Source organism: Pan paniscus, chromosome 4 (genome assembly GCF_029289425.2).
Source record: "Pan paniscus chromosome 4, NHGRI_mPanPan1-v2.0_pri, whole genome shotgun sequence".
Taxonomy (NCBI): domain Eukaryota; kingdom Metazoa; phylum Chordata; class Mammalia; order Primates; family Hominidae; genus Pan; species Pan paniscus.
In genome coordinates, this window is record NC_073253.2 from 133,524,084 (window position 1) to 133,548,919 (window position 24,836).

Consider the following 24,836-nt stretch of genomic DNA (forward strand, 5'->3'; position numbering starts at 1 on the left):
CGAGTGCGAGCTTAAAGATTTTTCTTTCTTCTTTAGAATTGTCTGTAATGTCCAAATTCTCTAGAAAAACACACAATTGTTAACTTTTGTGAGTTTTTACTGTGTGTCAGCCACAATGCTTTTACATGGACTATCTCATTCCTCATGAGGTGGGTGCCATGGTTTTCCATGTTACAGATATGGATAGTAAGGCCCAGTGAGGTTAAGCCCAAGGTCACATATTAATAGCTTGTGATTAACAAACTCAAATGTTGCTGGAGGATTAAATGAATGAATGCATGTATTTGCACACGGTTAATGCACAGTAGTACTTGGCACACAGTATGGGCTCCATAAATGAGGATCATCATAATTAGGGCCAGGCACGGTGGCTCATGCCTGTAATCCCAGCACTTTGGGAGGCTGAGGCAGGTGGATCACCTGAGGTCAGGAGTTCAAACCAGCCTGGCCAACATGATGAAACTGCGTCTCTACTAAAAATACAAAAAATTAGCCTGGCATGGTGGTGTGAGCCTGTAATCCCAGTTGCTTGGGAGGCTGAGGCAGGAGAATCTCTTGAACCTGGGAGACAGAGGTTGCAGTGAGCCAAGATCATGCCACTGCACTCCAGCCTGGGTGACAGAGCAAGACTCTGTCTCAAAAAAAAAAAAAAAAAAAAAAAGGATTATCGTAATTATTATATATCCCTCGTCATACTGCACTGCTCTTATGGACTGTTGTCTGCTTCCCTGCTCTGGTGTGTAAAAAGTTTGAACATAGGATCTGAGTCCTTTTATGCCAGAATCTCTTGCACACAAAACAGTGTCGTGCAGAGTCAGCATTCATCAGATGCTTATTGAAAGAGTGAGTGAATCAATTAATAGACAGATGTCCAGAGCTCTATAAATACATTCTTCCAACTATTATACTTTGCATGGGTGGGTGTGTCCTTATCCCAATAGGATTACAAATTCCCTGAGATCAAGAACAATCTCTGGGCCAGGCATGGTGGCTCACACCTGTAATCCCAGCACTTTGGCAGGCTGAGGTGGGCAGATCACCTGAAGTCAGGAGTTCAAGACCAGCCTGGCCAATATGGTGAAACCCTTCTCTAATAAAAATACAAAAATTTGCTGGGCATGGTGACACATGCCTGTAGTCCCAGCTGCTTGGGAGGCTGGGGCAGCAGAATCGCTTGAACCTGGGAGGCGGAGGTTGCAGATTGTGCCATTGCACTCCAGACTGGGCGACAGATAGAGACTCCGAGCCAAAAAAAAAAAAAAAAAAAAAGAACCACTCTCTCTTTTCCTCTGGCTCCCATTATGCCATTATGATCTGGAGCAGGCCAATAACCCAAGCAGGTGTTCAATAAATGGTGTGGTTGACTAAGGATCCCCATCTCAGCTGCTGTGGCAGATCCCAGGCAGTATCCGAGAAATGGCTGGAGCTGGGACAGATCCCGGGTCCACAGCCTCACATAAGCTATTTTTTCTTCCAACTCCAAGTCAAGAACACAGAGAGGCTAGGAGACATACCTGAAGTCATATAGCACATGGTGGTAGGGTTGCTGTATCTCATCACCTGGCCTGTGTTCTTTCATCTATAACACCCTAGTTCTACAGATACTCAAAATTTGAGAAAATGGAAAAAGAGCAAAGTCTTAAGTCAAAGGTTTAATCATGATCCAAGAGCCCAGAGGGACTTTAGGACAATAATAGGAATAAAGCAAGGCCCACAGGCTCCAGCTCCTGATGCCCAGATGTTCGGCAGGATCCGGGGACAGGGCAGTGCAGGCAGTAGTTTTCCATCCTCCACTCAGAGGAGGAGATGAGGGGGCAGGAGCCTTCTTCACAAAGGAGAATGACTTTCTAGGCTGCCTCAGAACACCCAGTCCTGCCTACCCTTACCCTAATCTGGAATGCAATAGAGAATGGCTAACTTATTAGATTCTGGTGATCCTGGTAGTCAAGAGGAAGGGCTCAGAAAGGGGCTTGGTGGAGCTGGTCACCACCAGACGACATGGCTAAATTGTGGTCACCAAGGAGGGGCAGCATGAATCAGAAGTGGAGATGGGGTGGAGGGAATGAGGACTGGACCAGTAAGGATCTGGAGGTCATAACCCTTAGCTTCTCCTGTGCCCTCATCTGCGCACTGCACCTCCTTCCTGCTGCTGTCCTTTCCTCACCCCTTGTGGGCTGCAAGTCCAGCTGGGTGTGGTGGAGGGGAAGAGGGCCCTGGGGAAGTCCAGCTACCATAGGCTCAGGAGCAGAATCAAGGGAAGCGTGCAGGAGAAAAGAGAGGGCACCCAGGGCTGTGGCCTCACAGCAGGGTTTTCATTCTGTGGAAGAAATGGAATGGAGTTAGCTCAGGGGATTTTCTTCAGCCCTTTCACTACCTCAGCCTCAGTCAAGAGGTATTCCCCTTCCCCTGAGGTATCCATTAGAGGTCTCTAGTATTCATGGCAATGAGGAGGTCAGCCCCTCGCCTCTATCCCTTTGTCTGCCTAGTTTGGGTTTTCCCCAGCCGGCCCAGTAAAGGTCTGAGGGGTGTAACAGAGGAGGCCCTACCTGGTGTGCCATCACAGCAAAGGTAGGGTGTGGCCAGTCCTGGGAGAAGAGTTGGCTGTGAAAACGCATCTTAGCTGCAATGGCATCCGCTGAAGAGAGGAGAGAAGGCTCATTGGAAGGGTATGGGGGCAGGAGATTTCTCAGGCTCCCAAGGAAGGAAAGGGAATGCCACAGGGACTCTGGGCTATAGGGGAGCAAGTGGGTGGGAGGTGGAAGTGGGATACTCTCTCATTCTGCTTGTTTCTTGAGCTGGAGATGTCCCTGGGTTCCAGACAGGTTGAACAGGCAGCATGGGAGGTTTCTCAGGGAGTGGGAGACAGAAGAAAGGCCTGGGCTATGGCAATGAAAGCCTATGCTAGGAACTGCTCTGTTTGGTGGAGATGGATGGAACCAGCCTGGGCCACAGAGTTGACCCTTTTCCTTCCCTTGAGTCCAGCTGACTCAGCCCCAGGGGCTGGGAGCAAGTACAGCACACTCACTGAGGCAGGGGTTGTGGGAGAAGAACCCTTCCAGCTGTTCACACTCCTCCTGCAGGTTGCCACTGCCTCGGCAGGTGCAGCTTAAGGCAACACTGGTGTTGACATTGCTGACAAAGTTGGGGGTCATAGCAGTCCCTGTGAAGAGGGAAAGGGTAGTCAAGGCCTAGGCTAACCCTAACTTTAGCTCCCACCTTCTTCCACCCATGTCAGGATCACATCCTTTATCTCCGGAGCATTCTTACCCTCAGGCCTAGCCAACATAGGGTTCCCTACACATGCCCCCAGCCTCACCAATCAGCCCCAGGTATGCTCGTAGACATCTGGACTGCTCTGTTGCACAAGTTCCTAGGATGTCCATGGGATGGCAGTGGGTCTGGAAATCCACCAGGCGTGATCTGGAAGAAGGGAAATTTCTGTCTTTCTTTTTTTTTTTTTTTTTTGAGATGATGTCTCACTCTCTCTTGCCCAGGCCGGAGTGCAGTAGCTCAATCTTGGCTCACTGCAACCTCTGCCTCCCAGGTTCAAACAATTCTCCTGCCTCAGCCTCCCGAGTAGCTGGGACTACAGTCACGTGCCACCACACCTGGCTAATTCTGTATTTTTAGTAGAGATGGGGTTTCACCATGTCGGCCAGGCTGGTCTCAAACTCCTGACCTCAGGTGATCCACCTGCCTTGGCCTCTCAAAGTGCTGGGATTACAGGTATGAGCCACTGCACTCGGCCAGAAAAATTTCAAGTCACTCTTGAGGGTCCAGCCTGCAGCCTTCTCCCTCATTCCCCCTTAGTTTGGCATGCCCATTGTCGTGCCAAATCCTCCTCTGCCTTCAGAGCCTGGCCCAGAGCCTTTCCTCTGTGAAGTGTGCCCCTGTAACAGTTAAATGTACCATTCCTTGGAACCCATAGCATTTCACTCTGAGTTTGGGCTCCACGATCCCTACTTATGAGATCTCAGATAGCTTCTTTAACCTCAGTTTCCTCAACTATAAAATAGAGATGACAGCAGCACTACCTCGTGGATTTTTGTGAGGATGAAGTAAGAGAATGCATAAGCCAGGCATAGCGGCTCACGCCTGTAATCCCAGCTACTTGGGAGGCTGAGGTGGGAGAATCAGTTGAGCTCAGGGGTTGGAGACTACCCTGAGCAACACAGCAAGACCCTGTCTCAGAACGAAAGAAAGAAAAAAAAAGAAAGAGAAAGAGAGACAGGGAGAAGAGAAGGAGAAAAGAGAGAAGAGAAGGAAGGAAGGAGAGAGAGAGAAAGGAAGGAAGGAAGGAGAAAAAGAGAGGAAGGAAGAAAGGAAACAAGGAAGGAGAGAAGAAGAGAAAGAGAGAGGAAGGAAAGAAGGAAGGAAGGAGGGAGGGAAGGAAGGAAGGAAAGAAGGATCGATTTACCTTATTGGGGTTCTTGTGAGGTTTAGATGAGTTAATATATGTTAAGTACTTAAAACAGTATCTAGCCCTAGTAAGTATTTAGTTATTCAGTAAATGTTAGTATTATGATTATTAAGAGCCCTGACTATAAGATAGTTTACAGATGAGGAAAGTGGTAGTCTCAGAGGTTAAGTAACTTGCTGAAGGTTACAAAGAACTAAGTAGGAGAACCAAGTTGCAAACCAAGGTTATTGTCAACAAATGTCACTTGAATGAATGATAGCTTCAATTTTGTAAGTGTTTTGTCCTGAGAAGACACAGGAAAGCCAGATCAGAATTTCAAATTTCCTGAAGAGAATATTTATCAAATCTATCAAATACCTTACCAATCTCCCATGTCCTTTGATCTGGCAATGGTACTAGTAGCAGCACATCCTAAGTAATAACTACATTAGTGCACAAAGATTAAAGAGTAAGAGTTGGGCAAGCATGGTGGTTCATGCCTATAATCCCAGCACTTTGGGAGGCTGAAGTGGGCTGATCACTTGAGCTCAGGAGTTCAACACTGGCCTGGCCAACATGGCAAAACCCCATCTCTACTAAAAATACAAAAATTAGCTGGGCACTGTGGTGTGCACTTATAGTCCCAACATACTCAGGAGGCTGAGGCAGGAGAATCGCTTGAACCCAGGAGATAGAGGTTGCAGTAAGCCGAGATCACAACACTGCCCTCCAGCCTGGGTGACAGAGCAAGACTCTGTCTCAAAAAAAAAAGAAGAAGAAGAAGAAAAAAAAAACCAATCTGGCTGGGCACGGTGGCTCACACCTGTAATACCAGTACTTTAGGAGGCCAAGGTGGGCAGATCAACTGAGGCCAGGAGTTCGAGACTAGCCTGGCCAACACAGTGAAACCCCGTCTCTACTGAAAATACAAAAAAAATTAGCTGGGCGTGGTGGCAGGCGCCTGTAATCCCAGCTACTTGGGAGGCTGAGGGGGGAGTATCCCTTGAAACCAGGAGGCGGAGGCTGCAGTGAGCCGAGATCGCACCACTGCACTCCAGCCTGGGTGACAAAACAAGACTCTGTCTTAAAAAAAAAAAAATCGCTGGGCACGGTGGCTCATGCCTGTTATCCTAGCACTTTGGGAGGCTGAGGCGGGCGGATCACGAGGTTAGGAGATGGAGATCATCCTGGCTAACACGGTGAAACCCTGTCTCTACTAAAAATACAAAAATTTAGCCGGGCCTGGTGGCACATGCCTGTAGTCCCAGCTACTTGGGACGCTGAGGCAGGAGAATCGCTTGAACCTGGGAGGCAGAGGTTGCAGTGAGCCGAGATTGTGCCACTGCACTCCAGCCTGGATGACAGAGAGAGACTCCATCTCAAAAAAAAACAGAAACAAACAAACAAAAAAAACCCAAAACAAAAACCTAAATATCTAGCAATAGAGGAATGGTTAAATAAAGTGTAGGGCATCCATACATGGAATATAATGCAGGCATTTAAAAATCAAGTTCTTGGCTGGGTGTGGTGGCTCACACCTGTAATCCTAGCACTTTGGGAGGCCAAAGCAGGTGGATCACAGGGTCAGGAGTTCGAGACCAGCCTGGCCAACATAGTGAAACCCCATCTCTACTAAAAATAAAGAAATTAGCTGGGCATGGTGGCACAAGCCTGTAGTCCTAGCTACTCGAGAGACTGAGGCAGAAGAATCGCTTGAACCTGGCAGACAGTGGTTGCAGTGAGCCAAGATCATGTCACTGCACTCCAGCCTGGGTGACAGAAGGGGACTCTGTCTCAAAAAAAAAAAAAAAAAAGAAAGAAAGAAAGAAAAAGAAAAAAGTTCTTAAAGGACAGTAAGTAAAAAAATAAGCACTACCATTTATTGAGCACTTACTCTTCACTGGTACTCTACACCACTCTACATAAATTATGTAATTTAACTCTCACCAGAATCCCATGAGGTCTGCATTATTATCCCAGTTTTTACAGGGGACTAAACGGAACCTTAGGTTTAGTGATGGAATTTTTAGGTTAAGTGCTGTGCTCAAGATCGCAGAGACCCAGGATTTAAATTCAAACCCGTCTGACTTCAGATCCTGTCTTACCACTACTCCACACCACCTCCACAGAAAAATGCTCATGAGATATGTGCCGTAAGAGAAAAAAAGTAAGACACAAATATATTCTCAGAATGTCTACTTTTGTTATCTGGATAGAAAATGACTGGAAGGAAATGCTTCCCAAAGTATGATAGATTATCTTCAGGTGATAGAATTTTGAATGATTTTTTAAAATACATTTTATATTTCCTGAGGTTTTACAGCAAAGAAAAAAGAGACATATATTCTTTTTGAGAAAAGACTTCCACAAAATATCCAAGGTAGCTACTTCGTGAAGCAGCCAGTGGGTCCACGGTTCCCTGGGAGGGTCAGACCCTGCTCAGCACAGGAACGTGGCCAGGAAGGAGTGGCGTGTGCCTCATCCCTGCCCACCCTATCCTCCCAAACTACACACCTGCAAAGCGGGTCGGAGAAGCAGAGGCGCCGCAGCTCCAGGCAGTTGGGGGCCACAGGCGGCAGCGCGCAGTTGGGGGCGATGGTGTTGCGCCGGCGCTCCCCGCAGCCCCGGTCGTTGGGGGCGCATGGGCACAGTAGCAGGCCCTGTGCGTGGGGCTCGGCGGCCTTCTCGAAGAAAGTGAGCAGCTGCCTGAGGCAGACGTGGCGCTGGCAGTGGGGCCCAGAGCACGCCTCCCCGTAGGCCTTGCGCAGCCGGTCACACTTGTCATTGAGAGTACACAGCATGGCAAACTTGAAGCAGAGGTCTGAGTCTGGGGGGAAAGGGCACGGAGTCAGTCGGCTGGGCCCTCTGCACGCCTGCACCCCAGGTTCCACAGGAACCCCGGAAAACCCCTGATTTGACAAGAAGGTAGTGGATATAGGAGGAAAAGAAGGCCTGTCATGAATAAACCCACTCCTAATCCAGGGCTTCCCCTCTCCCCACAAACTCTACCTGCTGTTCTGAAGCCTTCCCCATCCTACTCCTCTTTTTTTTTTTTTTTTTTTTTGAGACGGAGTTTTGCTCTTGTTGCCCAAGCCGAAGTGCAATGGCGTGATCTCGGCTCACTGCAACCTCCGCCTCCTGGGTTCAAGCAATTCTCCTGCCTCAGCCTCCCGAGTAGCTGGGATTACAGGCATGCGCCACGACGCCCGGCTAATTTTTTGTATTTTTAGTAGAAATGGGGTTTCATCATGTTAGCCAGGCTGGTCTTGAACTCCCGACCTCAGGTAATCCGCCCATCTCGGCCTCCCAAAGTGCTGGGATTACAGGCATGAACCGCCGCGCCCGGCACAACTCCTCATCTTGACTACGTAAAATAATAAGAATAATCACTATCATCATCTATATGCATCGAACACCCATTTATCTAGAATTCAAGCAGCCAGAAAGCTTAAATAACCATACCTCTTTCCTCAGTGCTATGCTGTGAGATCTGATGGTAGAAATGATAACCTAGAGTACCTGCAACATTCTAAAGCACTTTCAGAACTGTCCAAAACAGATGCATCCAAATTCTATTTTAGGTTTCTGGTTTGGTTTTGGCTTCGTCTGCACCTATCCTGTTCCATTTTAATGTCACCTGCCCATCTTTCATTAATTGATTCATGTATACTCTGTTCCCCATACTCTGAATCTTGGGAAATTATGGTGATATTTCTATTAACAGAATATTCCAACAGCCACAGCAATCAAGTAATTGCAACAGGTTATTTGCTGATCTTGTCACTTAGAGTTTTTCATGCATGAAACTCTATGTCTTTTTCTCAAAATTCTAATTCTAATGATAAAGCTCACATCTTTCTTAAAAAGAGAGTGCATGTGTGTATGTTTTTCCTCAATTAACTCATAGCCTCACTTTCCTGAAAAACATGCAACACAGTCCTTGCCAGACTGATGGCTCCCCACCCTGAGTCACCCCGTGCAGAGTCACACTCTCTTTTCCTGCCCAATACCTCGCCCATCCCATTAGAATGGTTGAAAACAAGCAATTTCCTAGTCTTCAGGGACAAAAAGGCTACTTTCCCAGCTGCCTTGAATGCAAGTAAATACTGCATTTCAGCACAATTTTTCCTGGGGCTGCTGCCACTCCCACCACGCCCTTTGCAAGGGCTCACCTTGTGGAAACAGGGAGCCCTAATGGGCTCTCTTCAAATGCCTCCCTAATAACTGCTGTCCTTTGGAGACCCCTGTGAGACCAGATCATGCCCCAGAGCTCACACTTCCAGCCTGACACAGTCTTCCTTAGTCACCTGGTAGGCTAGAAACATTCCCCTTATAAGCCCCCCAACTTCTGCCCCTCCCCAGCCACCCTTCCTCCAGGGTCCAGCCCCAGCCTCTGGTTCCCGAGCCTAGTTGCCCTCCACACCTGGTTTGAGCATGTTCAGTTTGCTGAGATTCATTTTCCAGGGTTTGCTGGTCACTGTGTCTTCATAGGGGGAGACATCCAGCTCATAGTTACCTAGAGACAAGGTGGGGAGCACCAGAATGCTGAGGACCAGGGTGGGGTAGGCTGGAGGGGCTGAAGCTGCTGGCTCAGACCTCAAAGCCCTGTGGAGAAAAGGAAAAGCACAGCCTCTACCTAACCAGCTGCAAGCTGTGCAAAGATGAGAAAAATGCAGGGCCGTAAGGTATAGGCTGGGCTCCACCAATAAGCTATAAGAATAATAAGAGCTACCATTTGTTAAGCACACTGTGTGCTGAGCACCATGCTATAAGTGAGATAAATAAATATGCTGAGCACCATCGCACTTACGCGATGGTGCTCAGCACACAGTGTAGGGAGGCAAGAGGATTCAGGGAGAAGCCTCTGAGGAAGTTCGGAAAGAGAAGTGATTAGGATGAGGAGTAGAAAACAGGGAACAAGGAGTGTGGTAAACTGTATTATTGTTTCCAATTATTTGTTCCCCACCCCTTGGGAGGATTATACTTCCCCACCTGTTGCCATGTAACTTTCACACCCCCTGTGAGAGGCGTACACTTCCTCACCCCACTGATGGCAGGCTTGGCCATGTGACTTGCTCTGGTCTGTGGATTGTGAGCTGAAGTGATGTAAATCACATCTGAGCAGAAGCTTTAAGAATCTTCACATGGTTCTGCTGCTACTCTTTCTCCTCTACCAGCCTGGATCTTCCAGTGAAGAAGACAAGTAGAACAGAGACAAGGCCAACTCATAGAAGCCTCCAGCAGATGTGTAACATGAGCAAGAAATACATTTTTGTTGTTGAAAGCCAGAGATTTGGGAATTGGTTGTTGCAATAGCATAACCTAGCAAATTCTTACTAAAAATGCAATGGGGTGCCGGGCACGGTGGCTCACACCTGTAATCCTAGCACTTTGGGAGGCCTAGGCGGGTAGATCACCTGAGGTCAGGAGTTCGAGACCAGCCTGGCCAACATGGTGAAACCCCATCTCTACTAAAAATACAAAAATTAGTTGGGCATGGTGGCGCATGCCTGTAATCCCAGTTACCTGGGAGGCTGAGGTGGGAGAATCACTTGAACCCGGGAGGCGGAGGCTGCAGTGAGCCAAGATCATGCCACTGCACTCCAGCCTGGGCGACAGTGAGTCTCCATCTAAAAAAAAAAAAAAAATGCAACTGGGAGGCTGAGGCAGGAATATTCCTTGAACCTAGGAACTTGAGACCAGCCTGGAGAACACAGCAGGACTTCATCTCTACAAAAAATTTAGCTGGGTCCGGTGGCACACACATATAGTCCCAGCTACTCGGGAGGCTGAGGTGGGAGGATCACTTGAGCCCAGGAGGTTGAGGCTGCAGTGAGCTATGACTGTGCCACTGCACTCCAGCCTGGGTGACAAGTGAGACTCCAACTAAAAAAAACAGCAAAAATAAAATGCAATTGGTACCTAGAAGTGGAGTGCTACAGTAATAAAATAATATAATGTGTGTCATTGGCTTTGGTACTGGGCAATGGGTGGTAAGGAAGCTGTTACTGGGGGCTGGAAAGATGGCAGCCTTCATTATGCAGTGGCAAAGCATCTGGTAAAATTGTTGTGTGTGATAACTGGGAAGATTATACGCTGAATGAGTTTGCACTGTTAGGGGAAGCTGAGAAGCAGAAGTTTACTAGTATGTCTTGATTGCTATTGGCTGCATTTGGCAAGGTACTACAAGATATAAGCTCAGAAAAGAATTGGCCAGTTCCCAAATGTGGAGGAAAAGATAATCTAGAAATTTCAGGACTTGCAGGATTAAGAAATGCAACTGTGCTGGGCGCAGTGGCTCATGCCTGTAATCCCAGCATTTTGGGAGGCCGAGGCAGGCAGATCACGAGGTCAGGAGTTCAAGACCAGCCTGACCAACATGGTGAAACCCCCTCTCTACTAAAAATACAAAAATTAGCCAGGCATGGTGGCAGGGGCCTGTAATCCCAGCTACTCAGGAGGCTGAGGCAGGAGAATCGCTTGAACCCGGGAGGCAGAGGTTGCAGTAGGCCAAGGTCACGCCACTGCACTCCAGCCAGGGCAACAGAGGAAGACTCTGTCTCAAAAAAAAAAAAAAGAAGAAGAAGAAGAAATGCCACTGTTTCTTGTATTCATAAGGTAAAAGATAAAACATAAAAAAAAATGCTTTGAGTGATAAGGTTGATTACAACTCAGCCTTGGGGAAAAGACCAAATGAGGTATGTGGCTATCACACTGTTTGTGGATATCTCTCAGTCGATTAAGATGGTACCCAATAAGTCCTGCCAGTTGGACAAATGTACTCAGGGAAAAAAGACTAAAGTAGTGGCTCTTCCACAGAAGCCTGATAAGGGCTAGGTGCTTCTAATTAGGTGTAGAAAAAGAGGCATGTCTTGAATTGTGGGAAAGGCCACAGGCACATGAGATGATAGAAATCAAAGATATAAGCAGCAATTATGTTTTCAGAGAGTTGTACTACAAAGAGCTACCAGTGTAGATTAAAAGAGACCGTGACTATTTGAGACTTAAAATGCCCCAACATTTCTCAGGCAGGAAGCAGGCTGAGAATGCGGCTCAGTCCTCAGGGAGAATGTAGTCCCTAATACCCTTTTCAAATGTGGCCAAAGAGAAAACTGAAAGAGGAAGGACCTTTCCAGAGGGCTGGGCCAAGAGCTCTGGAAAACAATGGATAGGGCAACTACTCCCGTGGAGTAAAAACAGGGCCTTATTAAAGAACAATCCCTATTCCCAGGGAAGAGGACCCTTACAACATTTGTCTAGCAGGATTTCAGAATTGCTATGAATCAATGTCTGCTGTGTGTCTCCCATTCATTCATTCATTTATTTATTTGAGACAGGGTCTTGCTCTGTCACCCAGGCTGGAGTGCAGTGGTGTGATCATGGCTCACTGCAGCCTCAACCTCCTGGACTCAAGTGATCCTCCCACCTCAGCCTCCCGAGTAGCTGGGACCACAGGTGTGCACCACCACACTCAGCTAATTTATTTATTTTTTTGTAGTGATGGGAGCTCGCTATGTTGTCCAGGCTGGTCTTGAACTCCTGGGCTTTAGGGATACTCCCGCCTTGGCCTCCCAAGTTGCTGAAGTTACAGGTGTGAGCCACCACACTTAGATGCCCGTTCCTCCCCTTTCTGAGAATGTTTGTTGTGGTTATCCTGATCCTGTTCCGTTATTATATGCTGAGTACGTATAGGAAGCAGATGACTTGTCTTTTTAGTTCATAAGTTTTTAGATTAAGAGGAGCCACATCCAGACCCAATTTGGAAACTATCATGAGATCCTAGACTTGAAGCCTGATGTCATGTTTGTTTGTTTGTTTGCTTTTTGCTTGTTTTTTTCGAGACAGAGTCTCGCTCTGTCACCCAGGCTAGAGTGCAGTGGTGCAATCTCGACTCACTGCAACCTCTGCTTCCCGGGTTCAAGTGATTCTCCTGCCTCAGCTTCCCAAGTAGCCTGGGATTACAGGCGCCCACCACCATGCCCAGCTAATTTTTTGTATTTTTAGTAGAGATGAGGTTTCACCATGTTGGCCAGGCTGGTCTTGAACTCCTGAACTCAAGTGATCCGCCTGCCTTGGCCTCCCAAAGTGCTAGGATTACAGGTGTGAGCCACCACACCCGGCTTGATGTCAGGTTTGAACAGAGCTTTTAGGGCATCTTCCATGGAAAATAGGTGGGTGTATTTTACTTGCAGAAGGGAGAGAAATGAATACTTTGACAATGGTAGATTGTATTATTGTTTCCAATCATTCTTTGCCTTCCCTGTAAGATTGTATATCCTCACTTATTGCCATGTGATTTTTGGTATCTCCCTGTGGAAGAAGTATAATTCTCAATCCAGTGATGTCAGGCTTGGCCATGTGACTTGCTCTCTCAATGAAATGTAAGCAGACGTAGTGTATATAAGATCTGAGCAGAAACTTTAAAAATCATCACGTGGTTCTGCCAATGCTCATTTCCTTCTGCCACGAGAAGGGAACATCCCAGACAGAGGCTGCACCTTGAGCCTGGATCCCAGAATGAAGAAGGCCCATGAAAGAGCCAATACAGAACATGAGCAAGAATTAAACCTTTGTTTTGCAAGTCACTGTTTTGTTACAGCAACATAGTCCGGTAAAAGCTGACTAATAAGGGGCCTATGGAAAGAGTGACAGGCAGCTCCTCTTTGGCTCTTTCTGTGCCTTCTCTCTCTCACATCTCCTGGCTGGTTAATGAGTATTCTTTCTGTTAAAGGCTGGACCAAGATGTTACCTCCCCATCTCTCTGAACTTGGTATTTGGAGCCTATTTATGGGTTAAGACTTTTTTCTCCCATCTCCTGTCCATACCCGCTGTCCATACCCGCTGTTCCAGGAACTCCCCAGGTTGGGCCTCAGCCTGTTTCACAGCTCTGCTAAGTGGGAACTGACATGTTGCCAGGTAAGAAAGGGGGAAGTAGGGAGAAGAGAGGGCAGTGTTATGGGGCCCCAAGGAGATCCCAGCACTATCCCTCCACCTTTCCTGATGTCAAATGCAGAGCTTCATTATCCTCCTCCTCAGATTCTACCATGTGGCCCATATCCTGCAGGATTAAAAAACAACCCCCAAGAGCCATCTTCCCCAGCTTAGTCCACTCTATAATGGGAGCCTCACCAAGGCTGCGGGCACGGTGAACGGTCCAATAGATGTCCAAGCAGGCAACCTGGTTCTTCATGCGCCGGTGGCACATGCAGCCTATCAGAGAGCTGTTCCTGAGTTGCTGTGCTGCCTCCAGGCAGTCAGCAGGGACCGAAGGCTCCTCTGAGGGCAGTGGGGTGCTTATGCTAGAGGTGCAGGAATCCAGGTGGTGGTAGGCAGCACTGCAGGTGGGATCAGCCTGGCACTTCCTCCTGGCCTGGAGACAGCTGTTCATGAGTCGGCTTTCTGTGGGAAGGGGGTCTCCTGTAAAAGGAGATACCAGGTGAGGCTACGTAAGATTAGAATAGCTGTCTGGGAATACCAAGTCATGAGGTTGGGAGAGGGATATTCCTGATGAAACTTTGTGAAAGTCTTAGGGTAGCACAAAAGGCCTTTAAGAATAAGTGTGGAGAGAGAGAGAAGCCCAGCAGGACTGGATAGTCTGCAGCTGCCACAGTCGGGACAGAACAGACCAGGCCCAACAAGAAATAGGGGTTTGCAGAGAGGCTGCTCAGCCTTCAGGGAGGTGAAGGGAATAGTTGTTTGAAGGCGAGCCTGATGACCCTGACAGGCACAGAGGAAGGGGGCCCCAGGCAGAGCCATGCCGTGGGCAGGGCTAGTATCAGAACGAGAGAGTTGAGAATGGACAAGGGAGTGCTAAATGGGAGTCAGCAATAACTTTGAGTCTCCCATTAAAAATCATTTTAAAATACCTGAAGGTGGAAACTGGCTGGGGTTGGGGTAGAGAGCTAATTCCAGAAGGAAAGAAAGGGTAATCTGACCCTGTCTCTTACTCAGAAATACGAAGATTCCTCCACAGCCCGGAAGGAAGCCCCTGCATCCTAGGATTTAGGGTGCTCAACATGGGGTAATAGAACATCATCATCTCACTAGCTGTTCAAAGATAAAAATCTAGGAGAACTTTTTTTTTTTTTTTTTTTTGAGACAGAGTTTCGCTCTTGTTGCCCAGGTTGGAGTGCAATGGCGTGATCTTGGCTCAACGCAACCTCCGCCTCCCGGGTTCAAGCGATTCTCCTGCCTCAGCCTCCCGTGTAGCTGGGATTACAGGCATGCGCCATCACACGCCCAGCTAATTATATATTTTTAGTAGAGACGGGGTTTCTCCATGTTGGTCAGGCTGGTCTCAAACTCCTGACCTCGGGTAATCCGCCCACCTTAGCCTCCCAAAGTGCTGGGATTACAGGCGTGAGCCACCGCGCCTTAATTCATCTCTTTCTTTCACAGCCTGTGTTCAATTCAGCAAGTCCTGTCAACTCCATAACACATCTGGAATCTGCCCACTTTTCTCCATGTGTGTCACTACCTCCTTAGATCAAGCCACCATCAACTCTTCTCCTTCTTCCCTCTTCTTTCTTCCTTCTCCTTCTCTTCTCCTTCTCCTTCTCCTTTTTCTTTTTTAGATAGGGTCTTGTTCTATCTCCCAGGCTGGAGTGCAGTGGCACGATCACAGCTCACTGCAGCCTTGACCTCCTGGGTTCAAGCTATCCTCCTACCTCAGCCTCCTGAGTAGTTGGGACTACAGGCACATGTCACCACACCTGGCTAATTTTTGTATTTTTAGTAGAGATGGGTTTTCATCACGTTGGCCAGACTAGTCTTGAACTTCTGACCTCAGATGATCTGCCTGCCTTGGCCTCCCGAAGTGCTGGGATTACAGGCATGAGCCACCACACCCAGCCAGTACCTCATTGTTCTTTATGGATGACTAATATTTCATTATATCGATATGCTACATTTTGTTTATCCATTCTTCAGTTAATGGACACTTGGGTTGCTTCCACCTTTTGGTTATTGTGAATAGCGCTTTGATGAACATTTCATGTACAAGTATTTGTTTGAACACCTGTTTTTTGTTCTTTGGGATACATACCTAGGGATGGAATTGCTGGGTCATACGGTAATTCTATGTTTAACTTTTTGAGGAACCGCCAAATTGTTTTTCACAGCAGCTGTACCATTTTACATTCCCATCAGCAATGTACGAGGAGTCTAGTTTCTATACATACTGCCAACTCTTGTTATTTTCCATTAAAAAAAATTATAACCATCTTTGTGAGCATGAAGTGGTATCTCATTGAGGCTTTCATTTGCATTTCCCTAATGACTAAGGATGTTGAGCATATTTTTATGTGCTTGTTAGCCATTTGTACATCTTCCTTGGAAATAAAGTTTTTGTTGAGGTGTAACACAGAAAAGTACATGAATCAAAAATGTATAGCTCAATGAATTTCACAAATTGAATACACTTGTGTAGCCAGAATCCAGATAAAGGAATAGAACATTATCAGTAACCCTGAAGCCCTCTTCCAGTCACTGTGCTCCCAAGTAAACCAGTATCTTCATTTCTTTTTTTTTCTTTCTTTTCTTTTCTTTTTTTTTTTTGAGTTAGAGTCAGGCTGGAGTGCAGTGATACAATCTCAGCTCACTGCAACCTTGCAACCTCTGCCTCCTGGGCTCAAGCGATTCTCCTGCCTCAGCCTCCCGAGTAGCTGGGACTACAGGCACCCGCCACAATGCTCAGCTAATTTTTGTATTTTTAGTAGAGGAAGGGTTTCACCGTGTTGCCCAGGCTGGTCTTGAACTCCTAACCTCAAGTGATCCACCCGCCTTGGCCTTCCAAAGTGCTAGGATTACAAGTGTGAGCCACTGCGCCCAGCCTGTCTTCATTTCTTTTACTTGTCTTCTGGTTTGTTGAAGCAATAGGTCAGACGTTTGCCAAAATAATGTCTGTCAGAGTGGCTGGCCATAAACACTTCAGCACCACATTCATCTGAAGGGTACTCCTGACGAAGGTGACTATTTTTGCTATTCTCATCCACCTTATGGTATTTTAGGACAGCCAGCTTCACCTTTTTTCTTTTACGCTTTTTTTTTTTTTTTTTTTTTTTGAGACCAGGTCTTGCTCTGTTGCCCAGGTTGGAGTGCAGTGGCATGACCTCAGCTCTCTGCAATCTCTGCCTCCTGGGTTCAAGTGATTGACCTGCCTCAGCCACCCAAGTAGCTGGGATTACAGGCATGCGCCACCACACCGAGCTGGGTTTTGTAATTTTAGTAGAGAGGTAGTTTCACCATGTTGGCCAGGCTGGTCTTGAACTCCTGGCCTCATGCGATCCATCTGCCTTGGCCTCCCAAAGTGCTGGGATTACAGGCATGAGCCACAGTGCCTGGCCTATTCTTTTTGGGAGTAGTTTAAGACTTCTTCCTTTTCTTAGGGCCACCACGAAGTCTCAACACAAGAAGGGTGGACTCCTTTTGAATGTTGTAGTCAGACAAAGCACATCCGTCCTCCAGTTGCTTGCCAGCAAAGATCAGTCTTTACTCGTCAGAAGGAATTCCTTCCTTATCTTGGATGTTGGCTTTTACATTTCCTTGTATCCAAGGGTTCAACCTCAAGACTGATGGCTTTCTCCATAAAGGTTGTTATGAAAATCTGCATTTTGGTGGTGGCTCCACTGCAGATGGTGGATCGAAAAGGCAGTATCTTTGTCTCTAACATCAGGGATTAGTTTCGCCCCAGTACAGCCAACTGATCTTGGCAACAAAGCAAACGAAAACATAAAGTGGGGAAAGAACAGCCTTTTCAACAAACGGTGCTGGGATAATTGGCTACCCACATGTAGGAGAATGAAACTGGGTCCTCATCTCTCACCTTATACAAAAATCAACTCAAGATGGATTAAGAACTTAAATCTGGCCACCACGCCTGTAATCTCAGCACTTTGGGAGGCCAAGGCGGGTGGATTACCTGAGGTCAGGAGTTCGAGACTAGCCTGATCAGCATGGTGAAACCCTGTCTCTACTGAAAATACAAAAATTAGCTGGGTGTGATGGCGGGCGCCTGTAATCCCAGCTACTCAGGAGGCTGAGGCAGGAGAATCGCTTGAACCCAGGAGGCAGAGTATGCAGTGAGCAGAGACTGTGCCACTGCACTCCAGCCTGGGCAGCAGGGTGAGACTCCATCTGAAAAAAAAAAAAAAAAAAAAAGAAGAACTTAAATCTAAGAACTGAAACTATAAAAATTATAGAAGATAACATTGGAAAAATCCTTCTAGACCTTGACTTACGCAAGGATTTCATGACCAAAACCCAAAAGCAAATGCAAAAAAAAAAAAAAAAAAGATAAATAGCTGGTACTTAATTAAACTAAAGAGCTTTTGCACAGCAAAAGGAACAGTCAGCAGAGTAAACAGACAACCCACAGAGTGGGAGAAAATTTTCACAATCTATACATCTGACAAAGGACTAATATTCAGAAACTACAACAAATTCAAACAAATCAGCAAGAAAAAAACAAACAGTTGGCTGGGCGCAGTGGCTCATGCCCGTAATTGCAGCACTTTGGGAGGCCGAGGTGGGCAGATCACAAGGTCAGGAGATTGAGACCATCCTGACTAACACGATGAAACCCCGTCTCTATTAAAAATACAGAAAATTAGCCAGGTGTGGAGGCGAGCGCCTGTAGTCCCAGCTACTCAGGATGGTGGTGAGCTCCTGTAGTCCCAGCTACTCGGGAGGCTGAGGCAGGAGAATGGTGTGAACCTGGGAGGCGGAGCTTGCGGTGAGCCAAGATCATGCCACTGCACTCCAGCCTGGGTGACAGAGCAAGACTCCATCTCAAAAAAAAAAAAAAAGAAAAAGAAAAAAACAAACAATCCCATCAAAAAGTGGGCTAAGGACATGAATAGACAATTCTCAAAAGAAGATACACAAATAGCCAACATATGAAAAATTGCTCAACATCACTCATGATCAGTAAAATGCAAACCAAAACCACAATGTGATACCACCTTACTACTTCAAGAATGGCCATAATCAAAAAATCAAAAAACAGTAGATGTTGGCATGGATGCGGTGATCAGGGAACACTTCTACACTGCTGGTGGGAATGTAAACTAGTACAGCCACTGAGGAAAACAGTCTGGAGATTCCTTAAAGAGCTAAAAGTAGTCTGGGCGTGGTGGCTCACCCCGTAATCCCAGCACTTTGGGAGGCTGAGGTGGGCAGATCACCTGAGGTCAGGAGTTCAAGACCAGCCTGGCCAACACTGCAAAAGCCCGTCTCTACTAAAAATACAAAAATTAGCCAGGTGCGGAGGCGGGCACCTGTTATCCCAGCTACTCGAGAGGCTGAGGCTGGAGAATCACTTGAACCCAGGAGGCGGAGGTTTCAGTGAGCTGAGATCAAGCCATTGCACTGAAGCCTGGGGCACAAGAGCGAAACTCTGTCTGAAAAACAAAAAAAAAAAAAACAAAAAAAAAAAAACAAGCCAGACGCAGTGGCTCAAACCTGTAATCCCAGCACTTTGGGAAGCCGAGGTAGGCAGATCATGAGGTCAAGAGATTGAGACCATCCTGGCCAACATGGTGAAACCCCATCTCCACCACAAATACAAAAAATTAGCTGGGCATGGTGGCGTGTGCCTATAGTCCCAGCTACTCAGGAGGCTGAGGCAGGAGAATCGCTTGAACCTGGGAGGCGAAGGTTGCAGTGAGCCGAGATCATGCCATTGCACTCCAGCCTGGTGGTGACACAGCAAGACTCCATCTCAAAAAAAAAAAAAAAAAAAAAGTAGAACTACCATTTGATCCAGCAGTCCCACTACTGAGTGTCTACCCAGAGGAAAAGAAGTCATTATACCAAAAAGATACTTGCACACTCATGTTTATAGCAGCACAATTTGCAATTGCAGAATCATGGAACCAACCCAAATGCCCATCAATCAACGAATGGAACAGAAATTGTGATAGAATAGAATACTACTCAGCCATAAAAAGGAATGAATTGGCCAGGCATGGTGGCTCACGCCAGTAATCCCAGCACTTTGGGAGGCTGAGACAGTCGGATCACAAGGTCAGGAGATCAAGACCATCCTGGCTAAAACAGTGAAACCCCGTCTCCACTAAAAATACAAAAAAAAAAAAAAATAGTTAGCCAGGCGTGCTGGCAGGCACCTGTACAGCTACTCGGAGGCTGAGGCAGGAGAATGGCGTGAACCCGGGAGGCGGAGCTTGCAGTGAGCCGAGATCACGCCACTGCACTCCAGCCCGGGCGACAGAGCCAGACTCTGTCTCAAAAAAAAAAAAAAAAAAAAAAAAAGGAATGAATTAACAGCATTTGCAGCAACCTAGATGAGATTGGAGACTATTATTCTAAGTGAAGTAACTCAGGAATGGAAAACCAAACATCGTATATTCTCACTGATATGTGGGAGCTAAGCTATGAGGATACAAAGGCATAAGAATGATACAATGGACTTGGGGACTTGGGGGGAAGCGTGGGGGAGGGGAAGGGATAAAAGACTACAAATAGGGTGCAGTATATACTTCTCGGGTGACGGGTACACCAAAATCTCATAAATCAGCACTAAAGAACTTACTTATGTAACCAAACACCACCTGTATGTACCCCAATAACCTATGGAAAAGAAAAAGTATATCAGAATTTCTCTAGGAAATATGTATTTCCAAAAAGCATATTTGATAATTTTACATGTACAAGATGAAAAAAAAGCTTTTGAGATTTCAAAAAGTATTTAAGGAAGGTATGAGATTTTATATATTTACCAAAAGGGGAACATGGATTTAAAAAGATTGAGGAATTTCTACAAGTTTACGATGTTACTTCCGGTAGGTACTGAATAAGTGGTAAGTACACAAAGAAAAGTGGCAGATTCAAGTCCTATTGCTGTAACTGGACTAAAAATAATTTTTTTTTTTTTTGAGGTGGAGTTTTGCTCTTGTTACCCAGGCTGGAGTGCAGTGGCGTGATCTCGGCTCACTGCAACCTCTGCCTCCCGGGTTCAAGCGATTCTCCTGCCTCAGCCTCCCAACTAGCTGGGATTACAGGTATGCCCCACCATGCCTGGCTAATTTTGTATTTTTAGTAGAGACGAGATTTCTCCATGTTGGTCAGGCTGGTCTCGAACTCCCGACCTCAGGTGATCTGCCCGCCTCGGCCTCAACAAAGTGCTGGGATTACAGGCATGAGCCACTGTGCCCGGCCATAAATATTTAACTGTACTAACTATTGAGTTGTAAACATTTTCAAAAGAAAACAATTTCTTAGTTGACACTTTACCAAGTTTGAGCAGTGATGGATTTAGGGGCATTCATCTCAACAAAGAACTTGGGGGCCACGTTAAATTTCATCTCAACAAGGTGGAACCTGTGTTTCCTGGATTGTGAAACACAGGACTTGATCCAGGGCAAAGGTCATAATTTGATTCAGTGTGCAAATATGTCTTTTTTAGTCAGCATAGTTCTGTTCCTTTCTTTTTCTTTTTCTTTCTCCTTTCTCCTTTTCTTTTCTTTCTTTTAATCTCTGTCACCCAGACTGGAGTGCAGTGGTACAATCGCCACTCACTGCAGCCTACAGTCTCGACCTCCCAGGCTCAGGTGAATTCTCCCACCTCAGCCTCCCAAGTAGCTGGGACTGCATGCATGCACTACCACGCCCAGCTAATTTTGTATCTTTTGTAGAGATGGGTTTTCACCATGTTGCCCGGGCTGGTCTCGAACTCTTGAGCTCAAGCAATTCACCCACCTTGGCCTCCCAAAATGCTGGGATTATAGGCGTGAGCCACCATTCCCGGCAGTATTTTCTTTTCTGGTTTTTGTGTGTGTGTGTGTGTGTGTGTGTGGTTTGGTTGTTTGTTTGTTTGGTTGGTTTTTTTTGCACGTTCACAGTATTTTCTTTTTTTTTTTTTCTTTTTTGAGACGGAGTCTCACTCTGTCACCCAGGCTGGAGTGCAGTGGCGCGATCTCAGCTCACTGCAAGCTCCACCTCCCAGGTTCACGCCATTCTCCTGCCTCAGCCTCCCGGGTAGTTGGGACTACAGGCGCCCACCAGCATGCCTGGCTAATTTTTTCTATTTTTTAGTAGAGACGGGGATTCACTGTGTTAGCCAGGATGGTCTCAATCTCCTGACCTCGTGATCTACCCGTCTCAGCCTCCCAAAGTGCTGGGATTATAGGCGTGAGCCACTGCACTCAGCCAGTATTTTCTTAAAGTTGTAATTAGTGGCCAACATTTAAAAATCAGATTTTAGGCCAGGTGCGGTGGCACACACCTTTAATTGCAGCACTTTGGGAGGCCAAGGTGGGCAGACTGTTTGAGCCCAGGATTCAAGATCAGCCTGGGCATCCGAGATGGCAAAAACCCGTCTCTACAAAAAATACAAAAATTAACCAGGTGTGGTGGCACACTACTACAGTCCCAGCTACTGGGGAGGCTGAGGCAGAAGGATTACTTGAGTATGGGAGGTTGAGGCTGCAGTGAACTGGAATCACACCACTGAACTCCAGCCTGGGTGACAGATTGATACCCTGTCTCAAAAAAAAAAAAAATCAGATTTCAAATAAAACTATTAATTTCCAATTTGTCTTGAAAAATGGAAACACTTGGGCCCACATGTAATGGGTGGAGTTGAGTAATGACTGCCCCCTTTTGACAAGTCATGCCTTTTCCAGCTTGTTATAGTCCATACCACTCTCTATTACTTGCCCCACCTCCTCATTTATGCAGCCACTGCCACGTCTATTTCATATTGATTTGTTAGCAACCTGGTTTTGTAACTTTGTTTTCTGCTTCTTGGCTCATCAGAGAATGAGTAGCTACAGAATGGGTCAGATCAGGCTATGCCTCAGGGCACAAGATTCTCATTTGTTTCTCATCAATGAGGCCCACAACCCAGGTACCCATTTTATAGTTGGATGAACAAAGAAAAGTAATGTGCACCAGGGGATGTAGCAAGTCAAGACCGAGTCAAGGCTAGAACCCAGGACTCCAGCCTCCTATCCACTTCAGAATGATTTTCAGTACATGACACCACTTCCCTATGAATCAGAGGTCTCCTGTATGCTTGGCTTTAGCAGGCCCTGAGCAATGATATTTTCCACCCCCAAAGCCCTCTGTTGGTCTGTGCTCTTGAAGAGCACTTGGCTCTACATGGTACCTCCTAGATGACTGTTTTATGGATTTTCAATGAGGCTACTTAACCAGATGTCATTGCTGTCAAGTATTACTGTGGAAAATAGATCTGTCACCAACACTGCTTCATTAAACCATTTAATGAGAAAGGTGTTTAATGTTTTCCCCTGATCCTGACATGCAGCCATAACCTTTAGGATTAGTGAAATTTCCTGGGCAGTCAAATCAGACTGGTGATGTCTTGCTGCCCTGACTTACTGATGTTGGCAGGTGGACAGACCAGGGTTTTTCCTCCTTCCTTCCATATCTGTCTCAAGGCAGCATTTCTACAGCACTGCGTTGTGGACTGAGGTCTCAGGGCAGTGTGGTGGTCTCTCTGTCTCAGGAGTCCCTCCATTCAGTCTCTGGGCAGGAGCCGCATAATAAGATTCCACACACCCATACCACTCACGAAGGCCATGGGCCTTCCAGGGATCTCGGATCCCAGGCTGTTCTTCCTTGGGGGAGTGGCCTGGTTCTAAAACCAGGCCTTGAACTACATCTACAAAACATCTATTGTGGATTATTTATTATCCAAGGGGCAAGCCACTGTGCTAGACGGCTTGCAAGGCCTGCTATTGTAGAAGGTCATGAAACAAGTCAGTTTTAACGAACTTCTTTTTCTTCACCTGTACCTAGTTTCTTCCTCAGTCCTTAAAGCAGATGGAAGAGTTAAAGCCCACGTGGAGCAAATGACACTCTGTTTCTGATCTGATTCTCCCCGCCTCTTAGAGACGCTGTCTTGGTAGTGACCTGGCTGTGGGTTGTTCTGTGACTGTGTAGACCTACCTCAAAAGAGGGAAGAGGGGGGAAAATGGGGCGAGGAGAAGATGCTTGGGTGGCCAGGCCATTGCTGGCACTCAGTCTATCTCAGTTCGTACACTGTGTTAGGTGTGACCCCAGCCCCTTGCAGGCACCCTGGGCTTCCTGCTCCAGTTCCCCTGGTTCGGCTCGGATGCACCGGAAGGCTGCTGCGCCCTCTCCGGACAGGTGCCCCGGGCCTCGCCTACACCTCACCTCCCCCTCCCACTGTACCCCCGGCCGGTGCGCGCTCCGACACTCACCGGCTGCGAGAGGCAGCGGCGACGGCGGCAGCAGCAGCAGCAACATCAGGACTACGGGCGGCAGCGGTCGCGGGTTCAGGGGGCGCACCATGGCGAGCTGTGGGCGCCGGGCTCCGCGCTCCCCTCGCTCCTCCCCTGGAGCTCTGAGAGCGGGGCTCCCTCGACCGGCACCTCCCACCCCCGCCTCCCGCCCTCCAGCGCGACGCACACACTCTCCCACCAGGGTCCTGGGCGCCGCCCTCCAACTCCGAAGCGCGCGTCCACACCACGCGCCTCCAGCGCTGGTCCGAGGGACGGCGGGGGTGGGGGCGGGGGAGGGCCGGCGCCCCGGGAGCCGCCGGGCTTGGCGCGGAAGAGGTTGCTCTTTCCGAGGCGGCCCACCTGCTGTCTGACAAGTTCGACTAGCAAGACATTGTGGAAGCTGCCGCTGGAAACTCGCCATCTAGGAGAACCAAATATTTCTCCAAGAAAAGCACCCTTTCTCACTTTCTGGATCCCACTCACCCACACATCAAAGAACAGACACCACCACAAAAGAGATTTTGTAACAAAACTTGAACAAGCCAACACAAGGGCACTTGCATTTCTAGTATTTTTCTTAGAATTTGCACATCTATGATCTCGTTTTTTCCTCTCCTAAGTGTCTTCTAGGGTAAGATTGGGTGGTTATTAAGCTCAAGATGCTGCAAAGATGGGTCGCAGACAGGTGGAATGGCTTTGCTGGGGGAGCAGACCTGGGGCATTAGATTCCAAAATTCAGCCCCGATGGTGTCATGAGGGAAGATGGAAGATTAAACTCTCCACTAAATAGCAGAGATTTCCTTGGACCAAAGCTCACTGAGGAAGGTGCCTGGAGAGACCATTTAGGAGCCCATCCTTTTCACATGATGAGAGTTTCAGAGAGCAAGCTACTCTATCAGGATTAAACAACTAGGTAGAAACACATCTGTGCCCAGAACACAGGACATCTACCCATAAGGATAAGGGTATTTATTGGGCCTGGGCCTGATTCCCACAAGATCCCAGGATAAAGCCAGAAGCAGAATGGCTTGGAAGAATGAGAACTAAGCAGCGCATAGAAAGAGAGAAGGAGAAGAGGGTGATGAAAGGAAGTGGAGGGTTTCATCCCCTAACCCTCTAACTTGACCCCCTCCTTACTTCCACAGCCAGCCTGGCAGAGGGCCAGCAGGGAGTACTGAGAATCGCAATATAAACCTCTGAGATTTATTGGC

At 47.3% G+C, this 24,836-nt stretch overlaps 1 protein-coding gene and 1 pseudogene across 1 annotated transcript; both read right to left on the bottom strand.

The window, feature by feature from the left end:
* Positions 1–258: 258 nt before the first annotated feature.
* Positions 259–23,892, bottom strand: GFRA3 (GDNF family receptor alpha 3). Its single transcript, XM_003829227.6, has 8 exons — positions 23,605–23,892; positions 13,529–13,816; positions 8,823–8,915; positions 6,914–7,226; positions 3,317–3,420; positions 3,026–3,160; positions 2,547–2,635; positions 259–2,317 (listed from the first exon to the last, which is right to left on the bottom strand). Exons 1-8 carry the CDS (start codon positions 23,693–23,695, stop codon positions 2,228–2,230), a joined length of 1,203 nt encoding a protein of 400 aa, XP_003829275.1. The 5' UTR covers positions 23,696–23,892; the 3' UTR covers positions 259–2,227.
* On the bottom strand, positions 13,828–19,978 carry LOC100991807 (ubiquitin-ribosomal protein eS31 fusion protein-like; annotated as a pseudogene).
* Positions 23,893–24,836: the final 944 nt, after the last annotated feature.

What these genes read in the sequence shown, in the direction of transcription:
- GFRA3 (XM_003829227.6), bottom strand. Translation starts at nt 23,695, where the DNA reads ATGGTGCGCCCCCTGAACCCGCGACCGCTGCCGCCCGTAGTCCTGATG. An exon ending in TTCTCCGACCCGCTTTGCAG is followed by an intron (nt 3,421 to 6,913) that starts GTGTGTAGTTTG and finishes CCCTTCTTCCAG; the next exon opens with ATCACGCCTGGTGGATTTCC. An exon ending in TTGCTGTGATGGCACACCAG is followed by an intron (nt 2,318 to 2,546) that starts GTAGGGCCTCCT and finishes TTTCTTCCACAG; the next exon opens with AATGAAAACCCTGCTGTGAG.